General features: G+C 39.1%; 1 protein-coding gene and 1 long non-coding RNA gene across 7 annotated transcripts in view; both read right to left on the bottom strand.

Moving 5' to 3' along the window:
* Positions 1 to 807: 807 nt before the first annotated feature.
* LOC137182299 (uncharacterized) lies at positions 808 to 3075 on the bottom strand. Its single transcript, XR_010928305.1, has 2 exons — positions 1551 to 3075; positions 808 to 1412 (listed from the first exon to the last, which is right to left on the bottom strand). It is a non-coding gene; the product is annotated as an uncharacterized lncRNA (long non-coding RNA).
* Positions 3076 to 12418: 9343 nt separating this feature from the next.
* Positions 12419 to 21022, bottom strand: part of hdac11 (histone deacetylase 11) — a 72685-nt gene continuing 64081 nt past the window's right edge. For 5 of the 6 annotated variants that reach the window (XM_067588406.1, XM_067588403.1, XM_067588405.1 and 2 more), the window contains exons 9-11: positions 19749 to 19845; positions 18408 to 18586; positions 12419 to 16365 (exon numbers count right to left, since the gene is read on the bottom strand). In XM_067588406.1, the coding sequence (XP_067444507.1) occupies positions 16123 to 16365; positions 18408 to 18586; positions 19749 to 19845 (519 nt within the window). In that variant the 3' untranslated portion in view covers positions 12419 to 16122. Of the gene's footprint in view, positions 16366 to 17764; positions 17892 to 18407; positions 18587 to 19748; positions 19846 to 21022 lie in introns of those variants that run through there. The other variant, XM_067588407.1, reaches the window with a different exon arrangement.

Raw genomic sequence — 21022 nt, 5'->3', positions numbered from 1 at the left:
AAAAAAAACAGAGAAAATTAGTTTGGAAAATGTGCTTATTTTCTTTCTTACCAAGAGTTTCCATGATCAATATCACTTATGTTGCTGTAGCTTCAGGATGTGTTTACCCTAGCTTAGCACAGTGGGAGGCAGTTACCCTAGCACTGTCACAATTGCCAAATCTTTAATATTTACATGTAGAATGTGTGTATTTATCACATGTAGAAATAATTGGATGCTGGGTGGGGAGTGGAGGTTGTGTTGTTAGTAATGGTGCATTTCACAGAAATGAAAAAAAACAAAAAACACAGAAATAGAAGAGATAGAAATGTGTGGTTTAAGCAGCTGTTTGCAGTGCACTAGAGGTATTTGCAACAGCTGGGCCAAGTGACTCTGTGTAGCATGTAAGAAGCAAATTTGCTAGCTATCAAGATAGAAGATTAACAAGACGGTCTTGTGATGCAAACCAGCTATTTTCCCTTGCTTTCAGGCCTTGTGCTAAGGATAATTATCTAGGCTACACAAGGAGCTAACTCATTGGACACACATACATGGATTTAACATTGAGAATCTTTTCTACATCTTGGCAAGACGGCAGTGAAACAAATTTCCCCAAATGTTTCAATATTTACTGTGAGGGATATATGAACTGTTTCCTACAGCAGTTAAAGCACCAGCCAAAGAAAGCAGCAGTGTCTTGTGGCTTTTATGCTTTGTTATAAAATCATCATATGCATCACATGACATGGTTTCTGGGCAGTGAAGGTCAGTTTTTTCCAACATTTACCAGACACACTCATGCACCTTTTGAAAAAATCACCATTCCAATTAATTTTAAATGATGTTTTACTTAAAATACCAATTGAATGTCCACAGAAAGACAAAGGGGAATCTCTCAGACAAAACAGATTCACAGATACCGTTGTTAAGAGCAAATACACAAAATCATCACTTTCTTTGGACCCTGAGAGACTGCAGTGTGTCTTGGTGCGATAAGTCAGCAGCTTGATTGATTAGCGTTCGGTTTGCATCCAGGCAGAGGGCCATGTCTCTGTGGCTGTTGGTGGATTGAAGGATGAAAGCTCAGTCTAAAGCCCTGTGTGGTCCTGCAGCTCCAGAGGCCTCTGCTCTGGCAGCCTCCTCCTGCCTTGAACACACCTACATACATCTTACTGAAGTTCATCTTTTATTATGAGAAAATAGAGGTGGGAATGCATAACTTCACGAACAGTAACAGGAGATTTTGGAAAGGAATCATTTTGCTGTACACTGTCTCTCCTTAATTTGCAGCCTTGGAAAGCAGGTCACTTTCTGTGCACCAACGCCATTAATCACAGCTGGGGATCAAGGAATGTTTGGATATAACTCCTGATTTTTACAGTATTATCATGTGAGCCCTGAGGAAAACTTATGCTCCAGCTGTGAACCGGACTCTAGAGGGAAAAGAAACAACATCCCATGAGCAGCTCTCTCTTTCACTTTCTTTCATTAGTCTACTTGCATCATACTTTACGCCTACTATCATACAGTATGTGTACAGCAAAAATGTGTATATAAAAAAGTATATGCACCTCTTCTCCAGCACAAGAACTTCTTGTATGTCCAGCTTCCTGTGTAGTTTGTCTCAGGCTGCATAGGTGCCAATTCAATGGGTGCTCAAGTACCCAAAGGGGAATCATACTGTAGGAAGACCACTGAAGAATAGTAGAGAAAGAATGTGTCTGTTTCTACATTTAACTTTCTCTGTGTTGTGTTGTGATATCAGACACCTCATTTAGCATCACCTGGGGAATTGTGGCCAGGAATACACATTAAACAAGTGGACAGTAACTTTCAAACTGAGGCCGTTGGAACTAGTATAACTCATTAATAAGTATACCTTTTAAAAAACCAACAAGTCCTCTCAGTGAAACTAGACAAAGTACATCATTGGTCCAGAACAACACCTAGAAATGTTTTCTAATTTGACAGCCCTATCAGCAGAAATAAGCAGGACAACATGATTTGTCTGTACTTTCCAAAACCATTACAAATCACTGTCAAAAAATAATGATGTTTTATGATACAGCAATGCTATGGCTAAGGTCTGGTTAAGTTTAGGCACAAAAAACACTTGGTTAGTTTTATGAAGAGATCATGGTTTGGGTTAAAATAATTGGGTTAGGAATTGTGATCATGGTTTTTAAAAAAACTTGCAGTTGGAAATAAACAAACAGTGATCTCCCATGATAAATTATATTGTTTTGTTGACCCATCTATCCACCTCATCCCTACGCAGACTTTGTCACTATAGAGCAATATCATGTGGTTTCCTCCTTTTCTCCCATCATAATTATAGGGCCTCTGTCACTTTAGCGTAAATATGTCATTTTGAGGCACTTGTATTATCAACTGATCCTGTCATTTTTCTTGAGAGGACAGTATCTAAAGAACAGATGTTTTTAATACAATGCAAAGTTCGCTTAGGGCACCAAAACATCAAGGATGCTGTTTCCTATGATATTTTGTGTGTTTTGTCTGTGTTATCTGTTGTGGCAGGAAGGTTTAGAAGTGACTCTGTGCCAAAATGTTCATTCCGATTACTTAAAGGTAGAGTCAGTCATTCTGGAGAAAGATTGTTGATATTTGAACTAAACACTCAAACAAATACACCCCTCCTTTCATGCTCATTCAGAAGCTCCGCCCCCCAAATTCATGGTGCTGGAGACAGGAGACTGTCATGTCCTCACACGGACAGCTGCAATGACTTCCCCCTGTCCTGTGCACAAACACCAATGCCCCCTATTGCTGATTGGCTGGAATAGTGTTGTGAGGCCCGCTCTGAGCCTCTGTGTTTACATGCCCATTTACAGAGCCAGTGCTGTGTATGAACACCAGATTTTTTTTCAGTGCACACACATACAACAGAGCTAGCAGACCATGAGGCACCGAATTTGACAAAAAATGTATTGGATTAGAATCGCTGACTCTACCTTTAAGTACATTTCTTTTCATTTTCATAGCGTATTGTCATTTTGTTGTCTGGTATAGCATTTTGGTACAGTGAAGATTTGATCTACAAAACACTGCTGGGCACCCCTGGAAATACACTAATGAGTACTATCTTACTGTCCTGCATAGCATGAGCATGATATAATTTTACAGATTTTCATCCAAACTCTCCTTGTGCATAAACGTCTTTATTTCTGCTTCATTTAAAGCCAGTTCCGGGTAAAGTGGCAAGATAGCCAATAGCGGTCTAAAATCATTTTCAGCCATTTGGCACATTCATCTGCAAGAGTGGGTGCTCATGGCAGCTTGACATCCTCCTTACAGCCAAAGACAACAGTGTTTTCCTCTTTGCTCACATTAACTACTGCAGCTCTACTTTGTCATTCCTGTGCATGTTTTTATTATCTAGTTTTGAGAATAAACTTTTGATAGTTCCACCACAGACATAATGGGATCTTTTTCAGAGAAAGTGTATTTAATGATCGCTGCAAACAAGTGGGGGTCAGCAGTTAACAGAACAGAAATGAGGAAGCTTAATGGCTGTGTTGTGCAAATGTGATTCATTATTGATACTTCCTGCCTGTGTTATTGTTGCTTTCTGTAGGTCAGAGCACTCGCATACCTAAAAAGTTAGAGTCTCATTTTAAAGACCCTCCTCCAAAATATTTGACATAATGGGAAAGTCTGTTCCATGCCAGCATGTGTGTATCTATACATGTACAGTACTTACCCTCTTCACGAGGCCACCTGCTGGTTAGTGTTCAGAATTACAACTTAAAGAAATGAATAATTCATGGCCATGTGTACGGTGGGAAACTTCAGTGCAAGCCAAGCAGCAAGACAGCCTGAGTCATACCATTCAAAACATCAACAAATCACACACAGCTGCCATCTTCACTCTTTTGGCTCGATGTAATGAATCACAATGCAGATACTGGCAACAACTGTGCATACGCAAATCTTAACCACTGGAGCCATATGTGCAAAATGAGATAAGATAGGAGAAGATAAAGGGTGAATTATCTCGAAAGGAGATTGGCAAAATACCCAGCACATTTGTTGTGTGTTTTGTCAGTAATGCAATGCAACACTGACTGTGAGGAAGCAACTTTGTGCAGATAGCAAGGCCATTTATACCTACTGAAGAAATTCTTTAAAAGAAATCAGTGAAGTCTTCTGATTATTTTGATTAATTTTCAAAGTTTATTTATTCCTTCCTTGTTCAATTATATTTTCAGCAACTTTTCTCTCATACATTTCTCAATGATAAATATTTTAGGTTACTCGAGGGTATGAACACTAAGTAACACTGACATAATTTTTAATACTAAATATTTTTAAATTTGACAGTTTTAAGGCAAATCAATATCAAATTTAATTGAATTTGAATATCACAAAAAATATTTTATTTACCACATGAGCAGTGAAAACTGGGCTTTTATTTGGAACAGGCTTGTATTAGAGATATACATTTGTTACTACAATTCCCAAATAAATAGGCTACAAACTCAAAATTCTTGTAAACCATGTTTACAAGTCTTGATAAAGTCAGTATAATGTAAATTTCCAGAATATTCCATCAGTCCAATAAGTCTTGTCATACTCACCATGGGATCAAATAAGGGTCAATAAGAATTTGAGCTGGTAGAGTGATGCTCACAAATATGATGAGGGTGCGAGCTCTCCCGCAGCCCAGGTGGGTTTAATTGTACTTGAAGATGCTGTATATAATAATGGTTAACATTTAATGTGTTGTGTATGTAGCTTGCAGTTACTTTGCTATTATTGTATGGCAATGCAGTTGTCCAAATGCATATTTTCAAACCCAGGAAGGCTGCTTTATACAGCCAGATGTGAACTAACTAATGAGTTTGGAAAACTTAACATAACATCACCCTGAACTCTGATATACCAGCATCTTGTTGACCTCACTGTGGATGTTTCAGTCTTGAACAGTGCCTTGGCTTTGGAATTAATGCTACTTTAGGTAGTAAGCTAGTTGGCTGGACATCCTAATATTAGCAGCTTATGTTGGAGCAAACAAACACATGGTGAATCCATTCCTTATCTCCTGCTCCTCTGTGTTTTTGATTTCGGCTAAAGACAACACCCGCCAAACTCCTGAGATACAGATTATTACTCTTAATTGCCCCCATGGACAATGCTACAGCATGTTGAGAAATCCAAAGCTTGACGGGGCTGCTTTAATTTGCTAAGCTATGATTGGGCAATCACTGCTCAGGGAGGAGTTTTGTGAATGGTTAAGTGTATTAACTTGTCAGTTAGTTTAAGACCCCCCAATTCCCAGAAACAATACTGAAGACACAATGTCTTTGTGTTGATCTTTATGCCTCTGGTCAAGGTTTATAAATATACATAAATACAGTCAGAGGTTTTGTCTTGTCTTTGCACTTTTTTTGTTTTGTCTTTGCATTATGTTTGACTTATATTGCCTGCCTTGTGTGCTCTGCTTGTATGCTAAATGTAGCACCACTGGCCTGAGACATGTCATCCTTACTGTGTACGTGTATATGGATGGGATGGACAATAAAGGCCTCTTGAGTCTTGTGTTTCTTTGGTATCTGTGCCCCTGCAAATATCATTTAGTGTACTCAAATTGTGCAGTCTGTTGTTTAGGAGGGAAAAGAGCTAGGCAGGGAAATGATGTGATCACAATGATTTTTGTCAAATGCTGTAAGACATTTTTGAGACAGGGTTTGGTTTCTTGGAACAGAGCTTCCTAAACTCAGGCTGTGTCTCTCTGTATTGGCTCATTAAGTATCATGAAATAGGAGGAACAGCCTCACTGGTAGAGCACAACATATACAACAAACATATGTGTTTTCACTACCAACGGATACACTGAGAGACTGATAGACTTCCTGTGTTTTTATACAAAGAAATTATCCACTTAATGTCTATGAAGGTTGCTGCTGAGTTCTGATTATATTCAAACCCTCTGGGAGTAAAGCCATCCTGCAACACGAAACTGACAAGGTGAGTGAAACAACTTAATATTCCCACTGCATTTCAGGGGAGATATTGCATAATCTATCATACATTAGGTTGTAAACAATTTCCACTGTGAGCGATTCTCGGAAATGGAGTGAAACAATGAGAAAAATTCCCTGTTGGTCACCCCAGGAGGTCTGTCTGCCACGAATATCTCACTGTCACCGGCTTCACCGCTTACAGACATCGCAATCACAAAACGCTAACAGCAAGGAGGAGAGAGAGGTATGATGAAAAACAAGATTTGTTTAGATTTTTGGTGGACTTTGCTGTCAGACTTGTTATAAGAGCTGTGAAAACTATGAAACTTGCCTGTCACTACTGCCTCTCACAGTGATTTCACTCTGGGAACAAATACTATTAACTCTATATATCCAATTCTACCCGTTTAGGGTTTGAATCAGGTTTCTATACTGCCAGATGGATTTGCCTCTGGTTGTTTCATTTCTGTCAAGGTAGTTGGCAAGATCAGATCACCAATACTGCCAATCAGACGTTAGTTCACCCACATTACAAAATAAGAAGTTGTGTTTTTTACTTACATATCTCTTGTGCCATTTGGCCATGCATAGTTTTGGTTTTATTTTTATTATTTTATTGGTTACAGGATTCTGTCAGTTGAACATAAATATATCTATATAATGTATTTTGGGACACTTGCATAAAAGATTGATCCTGTCATTTTTCTTGGGAGGACAGTCTCAACCAAAACTACCTGCATGGGTTGAAAACAGAAAATAGAAAAAGTCAGTAACTTGCTGGTGACAAAAATAGAGCATTTAGCAGGTAAAGATCCAGATTTTTTTTGTCCAACAGGTGCTGGAGGATCTAAAAGGAGAGTGAATATTGGACTTAAATTCATCAGGTGGATATGTAAGTAGGCAACTGTTTGCTAACAATTTTACAAGTTGTCGATATGTCAGTGTTGTATTTACTGCTTGTTCTGTTGTCAAAAATGGGCAAAAAGAAAACTGTTAAAATGCCTTTAAAGTTTTTCAAGCTTGAGGAAAGAGTACCTGAATATCGATTTACAACTTAGCCTAGTACATGTCTAGATGCATTAATCTCAACCATCATTGTCATTTTTGTGGCAATATTTCTGTCAGCATTTGTCGGGTTTAGACACAAGAAGACCATCTTTCCTTCAAAGCTTTGATTGGCTCAGTTGTTTTTTTCAACTTGGGAGAAAGCCGTTAATCAGCACAACACCAGACCAATGTAAGTCACTGAAATAATCAGTGATTTAGGGAACAATCACAGTTCTGCAACCAAGCCTGTAATGACCCCCAAACTCCCTGCTTTGTTAGAAGTGGATGTGGAGCACTGGAGACCAATTTGCTTTACAGGTAGGGGAGCTAAAAATGGCTTCTCTATTAAGCCTCTCCCTGGTTGAAATCTGCTGGCAGTATGGATTACCTACAGGTGAAACGATTGTGCACTTGCTCCTGCATAAACTCCAGAACATTAAGTTAGGCTGAACAGCTTACAAGTCTGCATCTTAACCAGAAGCAGAGGCATCCTGATCTTTATTTGAGAATGCAAATCGGCTTCTTGTGCTTTACCCACTTTGGCAAAACTGCAGAGGAGAGAGATTTTGCAAGTCAGCCTGCGTATTGTAGTGTTCCCTGACTAAAACTCTGGCAGCAACTGTTACAATACAACAACTCCTTCTGTTGTACTTGCAGTTTAGTCATTCCCTACACACCACAATGACACTTATCCGAGGCAGGAGGGCTGTGTTGAGAGAGCTGAAGTGGCTGGTTTAATTCCTGCTTTAAGTGACTGAGTGAGCCTGAGTCACTCTGAATCTCCTCCAACATCACTCTCACACATTCAGCTTGACCACAGACCAACAACTTTAAGGTTGACCCATGTTTAGTCAAAGTCTGGCCAATCACCATGAAGATGAGGAACTTTCATGCAAAATTGGTTCTTGCTTATTCCTTGGCCCTGAAAGCTCTTTGATCTCAGTCATTACAACTACTTAAAGAAACTATCTCTGTAGAGGAAGACTTTGTTATATGAGGCCTGAAGTATAATAAACACTCCACAAATCAGGCACTGAGTCAACACCAGCTCAGTGTTTTCATTAAAGATCGGATTTCTGAGCGACTGGCAAGGTCAGCACATGTGGTTTGGAAAACAATAAGGACTGACAACAGTATTGAGAATTTCCGGATTATGGATACGCATAAACAACACTTCTTTGAAACAATTTGCCAGTGAATACATTTCCCATACAGCCTTGGATTGGAAACAAATTCAGACCTCACATTATGCTAAGTGTGCCAGTAATTGCTGACTTAGTTTAAACACCTGAGCAAACTCTAATACGACTGTCAGATCAAATTTCCATCAAGATTATGTCGCCTCCTCTTTCTGCAGGTTTGCCCCATTTACTCTGACAGCGCAGCCAGGAGCCCATGGTGTCACATGTTCCTCAGTAATGGTCTTTTTAATGATGTTGCTGGGATCTTCACATGGGAGATTCCAATGAATTCTGAAGCATTTTGTCTATTGATTTTCCCAGGGACGGCATATATAAATAATATATAATATTTGCAGCCATAATCAATAATCACAGGAGTTCTGAGCTTTAAATAAAGAGAAAAATCATCATGCTGTCTTGGAGGGAAACTTCTCCGTGGTCACAGACATTGACTGGACTGAGACTACAGATAACCTCAGAAAATCAGTATGGGGTCTGAAGGATGGATCTATAGACTGCATTGTGAACATAAAAAGCTGTTTTGTTATGTATCTGTCTAAGAACAGCAAGAAAAACATTGTACACAAAACATTTATTCATCCTACACATCCAAGTCTTAAAGGTGTACTCCAGCAATTAGGGGCTCATAAGAGACAGATTAAAACAAGACAAAGAGTGACTGAAGCCAATGTGGAAGTAGCCTATTTAAAGTGCGATGCCACCAGCAGCCACTAGATGCTGGCTCCAACTGACTCACATTCAAAAAGCACCAACTTCTAGAAATACTAAGTCAATCATTTTTTTCATTATGGTCTCATTTGTTAAATTTGAATAAGTATATACAATGAGTGTGCTGGTGGTCATTTTGGAAATGATTGCTCTGTTGATAAGATTCGAAGACTTTGATGTCTGTCGTGTGGGCATTGACAAATTTAATGTTACTTGATTATGATACCTGCCCTGTAAGCACAATTTAGTTTAAGTAGCTAATGTTAGCCCAAGTGCGCACCACTCGGAGTTCCGAGTAAGCTAGCGTTAGCTTCAGGCCAAAAAAAGCTCCAACTCTGGGCTTCAAATTGTCTCCATAGCAAATCAACGGGTGACGTCACACCTTGCAAGTCCTTTATATACAGTCTACGGGTACTGCAATGCATCTATTTTTTATTGAAGTTGATGGGTAGTTATTTCTAAGCCATCTGACATAGCTCAGTATTTTAATAATTTTTCACTTGTAAAGTCAACGAAATTAAGGAAAGATATGTGTTTTGATGATGCGCAATGTGTTTCTTACATATTGGACCACCTCATGAAGGATGAAATCTGTAGGTTTGAATCTGTAAAGGTTGAGGAGCTTTTAATATCTATCATCAAGGAGAAGTCATCAGGCCTAGATAACCTGGATGGTAGATTACTGAAAATTTCAGCACATCAGGTGGCCAGTCCACTTACGCATATTTTTAATCAAAGTATAAACTGGGGGATATGACCACAGGTTTGGAAGGAGGCCAAGATCATCCCATTACCTAAAAATGCAAAAGCTAATCTCACAGGTGCAAACAGTCATCCTGTAAGCATTCTGTCGGTTCTGGCAAAACTCATGGAGAAAATCATCTTTAATCAAACACAATTATTTTACTGAAAATGAACTGATTGCAGACTTTCAGCATGCTTACAGGGACGGGTATTCAACATGTACAGCACTGATGCAGGTAGTGGATGACTGTCTAATGGATATTGACAACAAAAAACTTGTGGAGTCAGTTTTATTGGACTTAAGTGCGTTCTTTGACATTATTGATCATGGATTACTGCTAGAGAAACTTATGGCCTACGGCTTCTCATCGTCTGCGGTGACCTGGATAAAGACCTATTTATCCAATAGAACATAGAGAGTTCTTTTCAATGGTGGCCTATCTGATACTAAACAGGTACAATCTGGAATACCACAAGGGAGCTGCTTAGGGCTGTTAATGTTCATAATCTTCAGAAATGACTTGCCATTGGTTTTGGACAGGGCCATCAGACCCTCCAAACCTCCTAAATTCCCACCTTTCTCAAACACCACACATTCAATTTGTAACGCAGGCTCTTTGTTAAAAGCTTTGTCCGAGCTGAGGATTTTCAGACTTTAGAGAACTCCCTCCAGGGCCACAGAAGACATTATACAACCGTAGTAACATTATACAATTGTAGTAACTTAGACTTAGTAGTACTCCCTGTGACTGAAGTTCATACGTAAAATTGGTGGAGTGCCCCTTTGATCTAGACAAAGAACATTAAACTCTCACCATCCTCTGTGCAAACACAACATACTGAGCAGAGCCTTCATTAACTTGTAATGTTGTTTTCACACCCACCTTGTTCAGGGCTGCTGATTGTGGACTGTTTATACCTCACTAGGGATGGTTTGTGTGGAGAGGTGAAAACATCCCAATCGAACCAGCCAGACAGCGAGCACTCGACAGTCTCGGCCTTCGTCCAGCTGAACCCTGGAGCAGTTCATTTGAGGTAAGACGCCGTGCAGGAGCCAGGCAAACAGCCAGGGAATCATGTTTAATGAAGCTTCCTGCAAGGTTTCTTTGTCCCACCACCACAGCACATGGTCTGCGTGAAATTATGTTGTCATGATGGGTTCCGTTTGTATGCGGGGAAACACATTTTTGGGAATACAATAACAATAACAATCTATAACAATCCAAGATAACAACTTCACACTCACTGCAGACTCTCCACAATTATTTTTCAGAGCTTCTCCTCCAATCACCTCCAGACTTCATATTAACACCAACCATGTGTTATGTGAAGACAGGTATGATGTTACTTCATATGCACTAATTAATACACTGACTAAGATTATTAATGAGCCCATTAGGCTAATTGGTTTTGTATAATTCATCACACACATGGGGCGGCTGTGGGTCAGGAGGTAGAGTGGGTTGTCCACTAAACAGAAGGTCGGTGGTTTGATCCCTGGCTCCTCCAGTTCGCATTTCAAAGTGTCATTCATGGTGAACCCCCAATTGCTCCTGATGGCTGCGCCAGCGGTGTATGAGTGTGTGTGAATGGGTGAGTGAGCATTAGAAACACTGTAAAGCACTTTGGATAAAAAGTGCTGTATCACTCCTGATGAGCAGGTTGGCACCTTGCATGGCAGCCTCTGCCATCAGTGTATGAATGTGTCTGTGACTAGAAAAGTGCTATATAAATGGAGTCTATTTACCATCACAGTGATTATGGGAATGCATTAGCTGGCTATAGTAAAACACCTCAGTACATATGTATCATTTTTGAGTTAAGTAACTAGAAAACATTCAATGGGTGTGAGTGATGCCACTTACTTTTTGTTTGATTTTGATTCCGCAAACCTCATCTTGATTTAATGTTTCACAGCTGTTTTTACATATCAAGTACCTTCACAACCAGTAAACTCATTTGATGTGCAAGTTCCTGAATAAATGTACTTACACCAAGCAATTTATTAGGAACACCTGTGCAATCTAATGCAATCCAATACAACAGCTCTGCCATAAATTCTACTTTTATTAAGCTAATACAGTTTTTGTGAGACATTGTTAGAAAGGTGATAATTCAACTTTATGTTTATTACTGAGGTTGTAGTGGGCAGTGGTGGTGTACTGAAGTGAATTATATTAGAGAGTGTTCTCAATATTTTGTCTACCCCGTTAACATACATGAGGACACTTTTTCACAGAAGACATTTTGACACTTGACTAACATTAACAACATCTCTGTTCCATTCAAATGTTAAAGGAAGCCACACTGATGAAAATCATGCACTACATCAGGGTCATGAATGTGGAAAAACCAAATGGAATCCAGTCATCATTAGTGTTATTAATAGTACCTGTGCTTTCCTGCTCTAACATGTTAAAATGTCTGCTGTGAAAAAGGCCTATTTCACCTCAGATTTGGATCCAATGAGATACCTCTGTAAGAATATTCCCTGCAAATGTACCAGCAGGATGCATCAGTTAAACTAAATGACAGAAGGGGCTTTACTTAGATGTTTACTTACTGAGTCACTGACGTGCGAGTGTGGGATCTTCATTACATCATGTGGGGCAGGGCTTTAGGAACACCCATATGGGACAAGCAGTACTCAACGGAAAATTCAGAGAAATGCTTGACTACATAGCAGCTGCATTATTAGACTTTTCCAAACACTTGCATAGGCAGTGGAAGCAACTCAAGATATCTGAAAGAGACTTTTAGGTTGTTCTCACATTTATTAAATGTCAAATGCATAGAAGTTTTCAATGTCAGCACAAACCACAAATACACCTAAAAATATACAGTACAGCTTTGAAGACTTCAGTGTTATTTTTGGCACGCAACGTTCAATCAACTCAAACGGCTAAAATGCTGGCTGACACAGAAAGGAGCTGATGAGCTGGAATCTGGGATGGCAGGGAGGGAGGGTATTAAGGACAGGCCTGCATACAATAAATGATATATTCTGAGTCCTAATTAAAGGTAGACTGCACTAAACCTTTCAGCCGCATTCAAAAGCAGCATGCCAGATCAAAGGCTTTAGCTAATTAGCACTGACATCGCTAATATGGCCCTCTTTTCAGTTTCATTATGAATGTGTCCAAACAGCTTCCTGGATAAGCATCCCAACACTTCTTTTCATGCTGTTCAAAGATACGCCTTTTAATCCTTTAAATGATCTAAGTCTGTACTCCACTCCTAACTTTTGCAACTTTTTTTTTTTTTAAACAGCAGAGCAAAGCCAGAGCAGTGGAAGATAAGTGAGCAGTGAAAATACATTAGAAAATCATTACAGCAGCACCTGCCAGCTGCCACTTCTCATCCACTCAGCCGCAAAAAGTCCACAGAGGATGTGGTTTTATTATTGTAAAAACTGCCCCTTCGCAACATTCACAGCAACATTAACATCTCTTCTAATTTGGTCAACAGTTTCATCTTGTCGAACTATTCCCTGAGCTTTCTTATCGCTCCCAACACACAGTGTTTCAGATCTCTGATGCCTACATCTCTCTATGCTACAGCTATTTAGAAGATAACCGTACATGTCTTATACCATGCAAATCCCAGGTGTGAACAGAAACCTTCCTTCCTTCTGCAACAACTCTACTCCCCCAGGTTGTTGCTGTAATTTGGGATGCCATGTTAGCATGGCAAAAGCTGTGCTAGATAAGATTTCAATATTGAAAAAACAAAAAACACTATTTAGCATTTTTGTCAAATTCTGATATGGACATGTTTCCACCCAGAAAGTAATGACTCAGAACTTACTAATGTCACACCCAAACTGTCTCCTAAACATCAAGAATGAACATTTCTGAACTTTACATGATGACTGGAGTGTTTATTGCAACTTGGCTCTTATTTTTGTAGTTTTCATCAGCTGTGATAATGCAATTGCTGAGATCTGGAAACACGGTAACATGGTAACACCATGGGCAAAAAACATGAGCAGTCAGTAGATCAGACAGGTCAGAAAGCCACCTGCTTTATTTGGAGGTAAAACTGAAAGTGAACACATCCCAAATGTTGTTAATAATCCCTTATTGCAATGGAAAACTGTGTGTGCACAACTATGGCAGTACGCTAGGTCCAAGTTGAACCGGGAAGTCTCAAGTCAAGTTAAGTAAGAGAAGTCTAAACTGTGCTGGTTGTTAACAACGGATATTTTGGGTAATAATTTTACTGTTCACCTTTATTTTGTCTTTGAGTATTTTAAGCTAACCTTGGGGTTTGTTTTGGTCTGATAATCTTAATGAATTGCCTTTTCATTTAACTTCAATAATTTAGTTTGACATTGTGTTCATTTTAGTCAATTTCTGTTTCGTTTTGTTTTATTTTGCCCTAACCCAACAGTACTGTGTGGGCCAACCAGATTGTGCATGTCAGACCAGCTAACTAATGATGTTCTTTCAAGGTAGCTGTGGAGGAAAGTTGAAGGTTTTTCTCTGCTGTCAGAGCTAGGCAATGGCTTTCCCCGAACTACTGGGGATTTTAAGAAGCTCCCCTTTTGCAAGTTTTGCTTTATTTCATTCCATTACTGACTGCTAGCCAGGCTAATATAAGGCTTTGGATACATGGTTCCCTGTGGGAACCGTGTATCTACTTGCAACATGTAACATGCATCGACACAGACAAATCGAGAGCGATAAAGAGAGAGTAATGGTCGTTAGGAGCAGTTACGGTTTTCACATCAATCGAAGAAATATGCTCATTTAACAGTTGTTATTTCTGTAAATTGACCTGCAAATATCCAGTACAGCTGTGTTGCCATTTTTGTGTTGCTATTTTTCATGGATGTAAATAGGTAGTTAGCTATGCAGGAAGACAACGCTCCCATTCTTAATCTTGCCTATAAAGCTCTGCTAAGCTGATTGTTTCTTTAATTGGGGGACACGGCTGATTGTATTTGAATCACTGTACAAACCTGTGATGTGGCCTTTGATTCAGAGGCCTGGATTCGGTTAGTTTTGCTTACAACCTGTCTGATCGTCTGGCTGCTCGTCCTTCCCTACCTCATTCTTTTTTAGTGATGTCATCATGTTCTCAGCAAGTAACTTCATGAGTACGTTATTACTCATGGGAACGATAACCAACACTCTCAAAATAAGATCCAAGTTGTAATAGACTGGACTTTAACGTGAACTCAAATTCAAACTTAAATGGTTTAGTTAAAATCACACACAAACACGCACCTGTACAGAACTTAGTTTTCTGTATGTGCTTGACGAGAGGCTGTTGGAAATGTGATATTCTTCCAGCTACTGCATTAATCGTATTGATCCAATATTTTTCTGTGTTGTCCCTTTTTACACATCTCCCGTATGTGAACATCATTATGGGAGTTCTGTGTGTTTGACTTCCGCAAACCGATCAGAAGTAAAAACCCATGAAAAGCTCCAGAGTACTGGCCTGCTCATTAATCAATGAACACTTTACAGTTTTCAGACTTTGATCTGTTCATGTCAAGAACACACTGCAGCAACATCAGTTTTCAAGAGCTGGGGAATGTCGGTGAACTTTACTTTCACCATACATCAGTTAAAGTGCTGAGAGCCACATATTTTACTGTTTCAGATTTGTTCAAAGATAAAGACAAAATACTTTAGTACATTAAAATCATATTAGGCTCTCTGTAAACATTAACTGCAAAAATCAGAGCAGATATAAAGCACCAAGTGCATATAGTACAAAAAAACAATTAATGGTTGAACTTGATTAATGACACACTGTTAGCTTTATGATGATTATTATATTATCTGGAGAAAAAACACCAATCTAATACTAGAAATGATAAAACAAAATTCTAATGAGGAATGAAGATGACATTATCTTCTGTAGGGGGTTTAAACATCAATAATTCTTTCATGTGCGTTTCGTGTTTCACCTCCATAAGCATAAACTGAGATGGAGGATAATTAATACACTTCCCATGTATCTTTAAGAATATCAGACCTCTGTATCATTTCATGGACTATTAATATATCATATCTTTCACAAATTACATTATTACATTTCCTGAGATGAAAGAGTACCTCTCTAAAATGTTGCCCCGAACATAAATTAAACATAAAACCCATCACTCCCTCACTGATTAAAGTTTAAACAGCTCTTTTTGTGGCAAGTGAGACCTTATGAAATCAGCTGGAGAATGCTATTGTTTCAGTATCATTTTTCTCTTTGAATGATTATTCCCTTTGAATAACTGCCCCTTTATACATAAAAAATGTAAAAAATTTACCAGAGCTCATTTTTTTGTTTGTTTTATACGTGCAAACACGCCTGGTTGTAACCTTGCCGTCATAAATGTCTGTGTGACAGCAATAACCTGACAACATCATCACTGCTGTCACACAGTAACCGCACGATATAAAGTTACTTTAGTGCCTTTAAGTGTCACAACACCTGTGAGTGTTAAACCCTCAGACAGCTGTGAATCTCGATCCAGCCGGTCCAGAGGTGTACATCATGCTGGACACCAGCGATGATGATCCCTCCCCCTCCAGCGCCTCTGCTCCTATCAGGCCCTGCTGCTGCAAGTTGAGGATGGAGTCGGCGATGATGCGTGCCGTTTTCTTCTGGTATCCCCCCGATGTCACCATGAGTATGGGGATGCCCCGTCGCCTCGCAGCCCTGAACACAATCTCATCTCTCTTCACGATGCCCTGGCAGAGAGGAGCAGAGAAAGCTGGTCAATCTATCCACAGATGCAGATAGTAAAGTCTAAGAATTCTGTCAAACTGCTGACTAACGTTTATATATCTATGCTGCCTTCCTCCCCTGAGGAGGGAGGGGAGGCCAGGAAGTGTCGTGACTGTTCCCATATCTCACTACTTTACTGTGGAGCTCTAAGCCTCTCAGGGCGACATATATGGGAGGGACTGGAAAGAAACACACGTCCCTGTTTGTCTAGGGATTGAGAGTGGGAACAGCTTGTGTTAAACATTTCATTTATTATGGAGTCATTTGTAACACAAGGACTGATTTTAAACATTATCAGGCATGGCAGAAACACAGGCTGAACTTAAACAATTATTAGAGCTGCGCTATCTAAAAGTTTTTTTCAGGCCATTTATCAGCCAAAATCACAAATTAAGTTCGCAACACACCTCAGCGTACCATCCCCACTAACACATTCTGCAGATTCACCTTATTTGCTCCAATTATTTTCTGGAATTTGTAGGATCACTGGCAGGAAATCTCTGTGCACAGGAAGTAATAAATCCAAATTTGGCTCACTCGAATCAGCTCTCAGTATGCTTTAAAATTTCCTCACAAATGAGCTACATGACGTACTCACGTGACCTGACCCAGCTGGGCCTGCCAGTTCTACAGTCTGACATTTTTCCTGTGATAACAACACTGCAGATGAAGAATTTTCACTCTTAGAAATGGTCTTCATTACTCTTTAAGGAGGTTTCTTAAGAGTAGATGGGGATATAGACTGATCTGCAGATGCTTTTACTTAATACCCAACTAATCAGTGCATTGCAACAGACAGATTGGTACAGATTACTGCCACTTCCATGGTACAGTGATTTGGAGCTGCATATGCAGATTCATATCCTGTATTTACAGCCAACTAAAATAAAGAAAAAGCAGGAAATTTAGAAATTGTGTTGAAGTTTTGGGGCTTTATATCTGCCTAATATGATAGTTGAGATGTTCCCAAACCTCTGTCATGCCCCCCTTTGGAAGCCAAAAAAATTAAACATTCCCCACCTCCGTCTTTTCTAAGTAAATTCAATGTTTATCATCTGGTATCAATACTGAGCGCAAAGTTGAATTATACTCAGACAACATTATCAAGAACATGAACAGCATGTTTCTTTTCAAGTATTTTCCTCATTAGATTCTGAAAAAGTTACACCTGTCAGAGTTGTACACAAAAACACAAGACTCTCCTGATTCATTGATAGTGAATTCAAAAGATAGACTTCTTGATATTTTGGATTTGACTGATGAGTTTGAGAGCAGTTTATCTTCTCTTTCCTGTGAGAAGTCTCTTATTCTTGTATTTCTCATGATTTTGTGCTGATTCAATAAATCTTACTGACACGAATCTTGAGTCGCCTCGCCAGCATCAGAGCACACTTCATTTGTTTATTGCTCCCAAATGAATCAACTTTAGTTCCATTCCATGTTTTTCCCCCCTGGTCATGTGCTCCTCTGCTGCAATGCATTGTAACCACTGTCATAGTTGATAGAGAAGATAGAAAAGATATTGTTATAGAGTTGTGAATTGGGGGTAGTTATGTCAAGCATCCAGGGTTTCAGAAATTACAGTCTCATTCATTTTCTTTGCAAAAAAAACGTTTCAGTGACTATCAGTTGGAGCACTTCCAAGGCATGGATGGATCTGAAATGCTCGAATTTGATTAATCAGTACAAAAGCTGTCTGGTTCTTTCATGAAAAGTAAGGTAGTAAGGTAAGTAGAAAAGTCAAAGATCCCCTCTAATATATGAAAATACTCTGCTATGAATAATAATTTGTGTCCAATATGGTTTTTCCACAAAAGATGCTCAATTACCTTGTTTAAAAGCCTTTAAATTACATTAAAAAGGACTTCAAATGGGAATTTACAGTGGTAAAAATATTTCAAGAACCAGCAGCCCCTCTTGCTTCGTAACTCTTGGCACTAGAGGCATGATTCATAACCACACATATGATTTAGATGTTGAGTGTCTGACAGAGCAGACAGAGTACCTGTGGTGAAATGGAGAGTCCTCCAAGTGGGTCCCCGTCCAAGACGTCTGTCCCTGCGTTGTAGACAATGATGTCAGGTCGGACCTCATTCAGCGCTCCCTCAGAGTGGATCTCTACTTTCTGAAGGTACTCTGAGTCCTCAGTGCCCCAGTCCAGCTCCACTTTCTTCTTTATGGCTCCTGGAGATAAGAGACATAGAAATAGAAATGGTGCATCCAAGACCTGCATCATGAAGCCACAGCACACAGCTGCCATCAATAAACCATCCTTTATATGCTGCTAGCGTTTATAGTTAAATCTACAGGACTTACTGTACATACAGGCTGGTAATTGCTGTAGTATTTCTTGCGACAGGATTTCTTACAACAGAGGAAGTGCAGAGGCTTACAATTTCCAATCACTGAATTCTTAAACAATGTTCAGGTAGGTAATTGTGTTTCTTTAACTGTACAATACTCAGATATGTAATTCTGCAGCAGTGATTTAATTAATAGGCGTATACATTTACAATAATTAATGCAAATGATGTAAAAGGTTAATTATGGGACCTTTATATTTCAGTTGAAATAGAATTAAGCTGCAAAGGCAGGAAAGAACAATGCAGTATAGTATGCACTGCTAGTTTTTAAAGTCTAGTCTTGCTAGTTTGCTAGACCTGAAAGAAAAAGTGTCCAAAAATTGTGAGCAATGGTCTTTGAAGGTACAAGGAAATAAATGTGTCTTAAAGGAAAAATATGAAGCAGAATAAGACCGAGTGGTTTTTTTATCTTAAACAAGCCAGAACGTACATTTATTTCACTTATTTAAGGGGAGAGACAATTATAAAATGTACGTTCAATTAATTCCTGAGACGAAGATAGCTGTAGGAGAATTTCTTAAGGCAGGAAAATGACATTTTGTTCCTGCAATATTGTTTGAATTGAGGTTAAATGGCAACATGTGGTTGCTGTCAGATCAGCTTTAATGTATTGACAGATTAATTTGTGAAAAAGCCATGATTATGGTGTTGCATGGAGTCCTGCATGACAGATTTCCTGCTGGGTGCTAATAGAGTGAGTGGTAGTGCTGAGGGAAATCACAGCATAATTAAAGTGATACTGAGTGACATCTAGGGGCTGAGACTGGAGGAGGCAGGCCTCTCCACTCCAACCAGGGATCGGGGGGGGAAATGGAGAGCTTATTTTGTCACCAGAATACTTTACATTTAAGTACATGAGATGAGATATTCATACTTACAAAATGTCTATCAATTAAAATCATACAGTATATACATTTTAGATGGCAGATTTAAGGTCAAAAAAAGGCAAGTTGGTGATGAAGATTGATGGTGTTTTCACTCACTTTTGGCATATCCATCCCCGGGGTAGATGTAGCGATTATACATATCCATGATAAACACTCGCCTATCATCCAAGAAGTCACGCTCGTGTCCATTTCCCTAAAACAGAATGGAACCACAACTTCTGTTTAAAATTTAAAAAAAAAACCTTGATGCTGTCTCTGCCTCTTTAAACATCATAATAACTGGTTTTTCACCCTTGATGATGCCTCATTTATGTGTAATACAAAGCAATCTATAACTCTCAGTGTTTTGACAGTCCTCTACATCACTTGATTGTGTTAAGGTCCACACAGATGTCACTCAAACCCATTTGTTTACCTGAGACACACCGCAGTGATTGACAGGGCCAGATGAGGGATAAATAGTCTTGTCGTCTGTAGGCATTAAATGTTAAAAATACTTATAAAAAAATCATGGCTACTCCATCACTTTTCATTTCTGTCCTTCCATTTGTCACCCAAACTGCCTGGCTGCTGTCAAGAGGAGATTAGGCTTTGTGCCAAGTCTGGCATTACTGGATGAAAAGGAGGATGTACGGGACAAGCAGGGCAATTCGGTGTTAGCTGAACATCATGCCCAAGTGACTGTATAATCCATTGTTGAATACTGTGTAAATAAAAAGTTATCATTTTTACATTTCTGCTTATGTACGGGTTAAACGGGCAAGATACAACATGCTAATTAGTGAGCTTAAGAGGTGTTAGTGGGTACATCTTTCAACTTTGAGAAGAGCTTCATTATGAGTCTTTATGCTAAGCTAAGCCTCTTGGCTCTGGCTACAGTACACACTTTATAAAAAAGAATGAGAGTGGTATTGATTCTATCATCCAACTTTAGGCAAGAAAGGGCATAAGCATATTTTCCAAAATGCTTAAACTACTCCACTGACTATTTTTAATACTGTAGTTAATACGACTAACATTTTAAAGCTCTGCATATGGCCCCGGTATGTTGGCATGTTAAAGCTTCTGTGTGTAAGCTTAGAAATATTCTTACAAACATTCCCTAATGGAACTGAAAATATGAAAGAACAGGAAACAATACATGACCACAGCAATTTTCACCAGGATTGTCTGAATTTTCTACAAACCAAATGTGTATGCAATCAGAATAATATGAAAGATACTATAATCACATACTCACACACAGGGGCTTTGATATCTTAATATTAGCCTTTAGCTAAAATCTAACTTAAGTCTACCTGAGGTTGACAAATTACAGTTTAGACTGAAAATTGAACCAAGACTGACAATGTACAGCTAAGTCTGACAAA

The sequence above is a fragment of the Thunnus thynnus genome, chromosome 4 (genome assembly GCF_963924715.1).
Source record: "Thunnus thynnus chromosome 4, fThuThy2.1, whole genome shotgun sequence".
NCBI classification, from domain to species: Eukaryota; Metazoa; Chordata; class Actinopteri; order Scombriformes; family Scombridae; genus Thunnus; species Thunnus thynnus.
The sequence above is the reverse complement of the archived record's forward strand: the minus strand, read 5'-3'. Positions and strand labels throughout refer to the sequence as shown.